At 36.8% G+C, this 4,205-nt stretch overlaps 1 protein-coding gene across 1 annotated transcript; it reads right to left on the bottom strand.

Annotated features, from left to right (window-relative positions):
• Positions 1–217: 217 nt before the first annotated feature.
• Positions 218–2,924, bottom strand: LOC131034373 (phenylcoumaran benzylic ether reductase IRL1). Its single transcript, XM_057965843.2, has 5 exons — positions 2,488–2,924; positions 2,259–2,393; positions 1,927–2,164; positions 1,398–1,601; positions 218–656 (listed from the first exon to the last, which is right to left on the bottom strand). Exons 1-5 carry the CDS (start codon positions 2,665–2,667, stop codon positions 493–495), a joined length of 921 nt encoding a protein of 306 aa, XP_057821826.2. The 5' UTR covers positions 2,668–2,924; the 3' UTR covers positions 218–492.
• Between the last annotated feature and the right edge of the window lie 1,281 nt (positions 2,925–4,205).

Genomic DNA, 4,205 nt, shown 5'->3' with positions numbered 1-4,205 from the left:
TAACACCTCCATAGACATTTTGATGTCATTGTAAATAAATTTGACGTGTAGATAACATGCATGCATGTTTCAGTTACTTATATTACTCTAAATAAAATATTATCATTCTTTTAAGAATATAGGTATACTAGTTGTAGAATGCCTCTCACTATTATCAATCCAGTTTTTAACATTACAAATAAGAAAATAAAGCTCGAAAATTTATTAATACACAAAATCCATAACAGCTGAAATTATATTATTTTCAATATTTTTATATCTTAAATATATTTTTGTGTCCTCCAATGTTTCATCTGAAAAATGACCTCAATCATTGATATCATTCATCTCCAACTTAGAAAGCCCTTAAACAAGCCTCAGTAAAGACCCTTCTATTCATTTTCAATAAACTAGTAAAACCTCTTACGAATTTGCCACAGGAAGCATGATCTTTTCCTAAAAAGATAACATATTTATAATGTTTATTTGTTTGCAATGTCATTATCACATAATTCACAGAAAAGCACTGAGATACTCCTCAACAGTTGTGTACTTGACATCTGGGTACAGCTCACTGGCCTCAACCCCATCAGGTCCAATTTCAAAATTGGTTTGATCCCCTTTCACATAAATGGTGTGAAAAATGCATACCATATAATTTCCTGGCATAGGTGTATCTGCATGTGGCCAAACAGAGATAAAAAGGTGTTAATTTCACTAAACATTGTAAAAATTTGCATGGGAGGGTTCAAAATCATTCAAACTACGAGAATTGTTATATTTAATAGCTATTAGGTTTTTACAGTGCAATGCATGTTATTTGAGCTTTAGTTTTGACTGCATGCTCTATGATTCATCTTCATTCTGATGACACCCCAGAAACTCAAATCACACTGCTACACTTCTTAACATGGATTCCGTGTGATCCAGAGATATCTACAGGACTAGAACTGTTCATCCATAATATGGTATAAAAATTGGCACAAGTCTCTGCTTATGATGGATCTATCTTAAGATGGATCTCTACTCGGAGACTTCATTTCTGATCCAGTATGATACAAAAATTATGTTAATGGTAAAACAGTCAGAGAAAAATTCTGGTAACGAGCTGGTATTTCAGTCTAAGCAACCCTCAACCCTCTTCATTTCTGATCTCGTGTGATACACAAATTATGTTAATGATAAAACGATCAGAGAAAAATTCAAGTAACAAATTGGCATTTCAGTCTAAGCAACCCTCAACCCTCAACCCTCAACCCTCAACCCTCATATAAACCCTCATATAAACGGTTATGCTAAGTTATGCATCCAACAGAAACAAGTAATACCCACAATGCCTAAATAGTATATTCCGTACCTTAATGTTTCTTCACCCAATTATAACAATAAACCATCGATTTGGGATTACAAACCCTTACCTTGGATTAATTTAAGAACCTGCTCCTCAGATAGATAGACCTTCTCCAAAGTCTTCCCTATCTTTGACTCCCAAAGGGCTACAAGATCATTGGTGGAGATGGTATTTCCAGGAGGCCTCAAGTAGAGGATCTTGTTCAAGGTCCTTGGATCATCTACTGCCTTGATAGTGAATGTACCAATATCTTCTTCCTTCGAATATACAGCTGCAAACCCATTTAAAGATATTTCAGACAAAGATCAAGTATAATTCCAATAACAGAGACCCTAATCTATTGCAGCTTTGCTTCGGATTCGTGTCAGAGATATAAAAAAAGTCTAACAATGAAGATCACGAATCAATAAATAATTCTAATAACAGAGATCCTGAATCAACAAAAACTCACAGCAGTAAATGTAGTAAGGGAATTTATAACAGAGCCCTAGGGTCAACTAAAAAGAGTCCTACAACCCATGAGTAATCCAGATCTAGAAGAACCAACAAGTGTATGGTATTCATGAATCAACTACAAAAATGAAAATGGTACTTACATTTGCTAGTTCCATCTCCATAAATAACAACTTTGTCTCTTGGAGGAGCTGTTAGGCCAAGCTGGGCAATATTAGAAAGAAAGTAGCCTGCAAAGCTGTTGGGAACAACATATGTGTATGGAATGCTCTCTGCTTCAATAGTTCTACGGAGTTTAACTTTCAAGTCAAACATACTCTTCATAGGCTCCTCTGCATGGTGTCTATCAACATCAATCCCAAATTCTGATGGGAAAAACCTCTGCAAAAGACACACATAAGGTCAATCCAGGACTCAAAGAATTGCATTAAGACCACTGTCATGAACATGTTTAAGCCATATACATAGATTGTACCTTGACAGTCCCAACAGCCTTGATGGCCTTGATGAGAGTGAACTGATCTGCTATCTGTTCAGCACCCACAGTGGAAATCACCACATCCACTTTCTTGACTGCCTCCACAAGGCTTGCATAATCATCTATGGATCCCTGCATTTGGGTATTGGCAAAATAACATTATGGGTAAGAAAAACATTGTGTGGTGTTGAATGGTGATTGAAAACACATTGTATGAGTAACTTACATGGACCAGAGTTGCTCCTTTGGATGTGAAGGACTCTAGCAATTGAGCCTTCTCAGGGTTAGATGTTGTGGATTCCCTAACAAGGAGGAAAGTAGGGTGGCCTTGAGCAAGGGCTGCATTGGCCACATGGCGGCCAATGTAACCAGTTGCTCCAATTATCAAAATTCTGCTTCCTCCCATCTCAAATTTAGCTGTTTGTAACCAAATGAATGTTGATATATCCCAATTCCTATTGAACAAGATAAGTCTCAACAAGTGACAATATGAAGAATGGGTGGGATTTGGGATCAGCTTATAACAAGAAGAAGAGAGCGAAAAACTGAATTATGGGATCCAATCAATCTTATCCATCTGTAGGGTAGGTGGGAGGAAGCGTCTAGTTTAGTGAAAAAGGTTGACAATTTCAATGGATTTTAGTTGCGTGTTATTTGAGTCAGTCAGTGCGAAGATCATCATAGGAATAGGATATTTTAGCTTGGATGCGGGGAAAGTGGGATTTGTTCTTCTAGAAGCGGGACCCAAGTATTGCATTTTGCTAAGTACATACCCGTTTTACACTGTACATGTAGGTAACCATAAGAATTGTTATTTTTAATTGGGTAGTTATTTTGGTTTTTTAAATCGAGTAATACAAATTAGGATATTTATATTTAGAAAAATTTATCTAAAAATTATTATAAAAGCAAATATTTCATTTGTCTATTATTTTATTAAAAAATATTATATTCTTATATTTTAAATGATATTGGATTATTTTTATTATATCATTAACATTAAGACTAAAATATTAAAATCATTTTTGCAAATAGAAAGTTGCATGAGATCAAAAGTTTTATATATAATTGGAGGCGCTCTGCAACTAGGGCACGAAACCCCGTGGTGCCGCTGGTTGTAGTACGCTACCGCGCGCGAGGGCTCCCTGGCTTTGCTAGGAAGCCTTCGATTCATTTATTACCCCTCCTGCAATAAATGGAGCCGAATAAAGATGGCCCCAATAACCCTAAACAACCCATTCTTCCCTCTGCGAACGCTCAAGAGCTGCGGAAAACCTTCAGCCAGGCGGTGGAGGGCAAGTGGTTTTCATTCCATGAAGATGCAAAGTTCAAAGCCGCTCTCCACCATGAAGATGAAACCAATCTCGCAGCAGCACAAGGTGAGGTCCACTCTTCCAAACACATCACCATTAAACCTAACGACTCTATGCTCTCTGCCATTTCTTTTGAGATTTCTAGACTTAGGGATTCAACAATTTTTTCATTGCCTTTGATGTAAATAACTTACCATCTCAACAATATATGAATAAATGGTTGCAAAGATGTGTGGGTCAGTAAACTAGGGTTTCAATTTTGTTTTGTAGAATGATTCAAAGGGGTTTGTTTTTAATTTTCTTTGATAATAAGGAAAACCAAAGCAAAATTGTAAATAAACAATTTTGGTTAGTAGGAAATTCGTCTTTTAGTGCGGTTCGTTGGGACCCCGAAGCTTGTAACGATGAAATTCTTGCCCTTTCCTGCCCAAAATGGATAACCATTAAGAATGTTTCAGCTTTCCTCTGGTCCTGCGTTGACCAAATTGCGAAACCCTTGGGGAAAATTGTAAAAATTGACTCTTCTCCCTCGGTACTCCCTCATCTCGATGCTAGACTGCTCATTGCCTTGAAACCAAGTATGGTTTACCCTGCAGAAATTGTTATTCGACTCAACAATAAAACTTACTGT

The sequence above is a fragment of the Cryptomeria japonica genome, chromosome 4 (assembly GCF_030272615.1).
Source record: "Cryptomeria japonica chromosome 4, Sugi_1.0, whole genome shotgun sequence".
In the NCBI taxonomy this organism is placed as follows: domain Eukaryota; kingdom Viridiplantae; phylum Streptophyta; class Pinopsida; order Cupressales; family Cupressaceae; genus Cryptomeria; species Cryptomeria japonica.
Note: the sequence above shows the minus strand (reverse complement) of the source record. Positions and strands in the feature narration are given on the sequence as shown.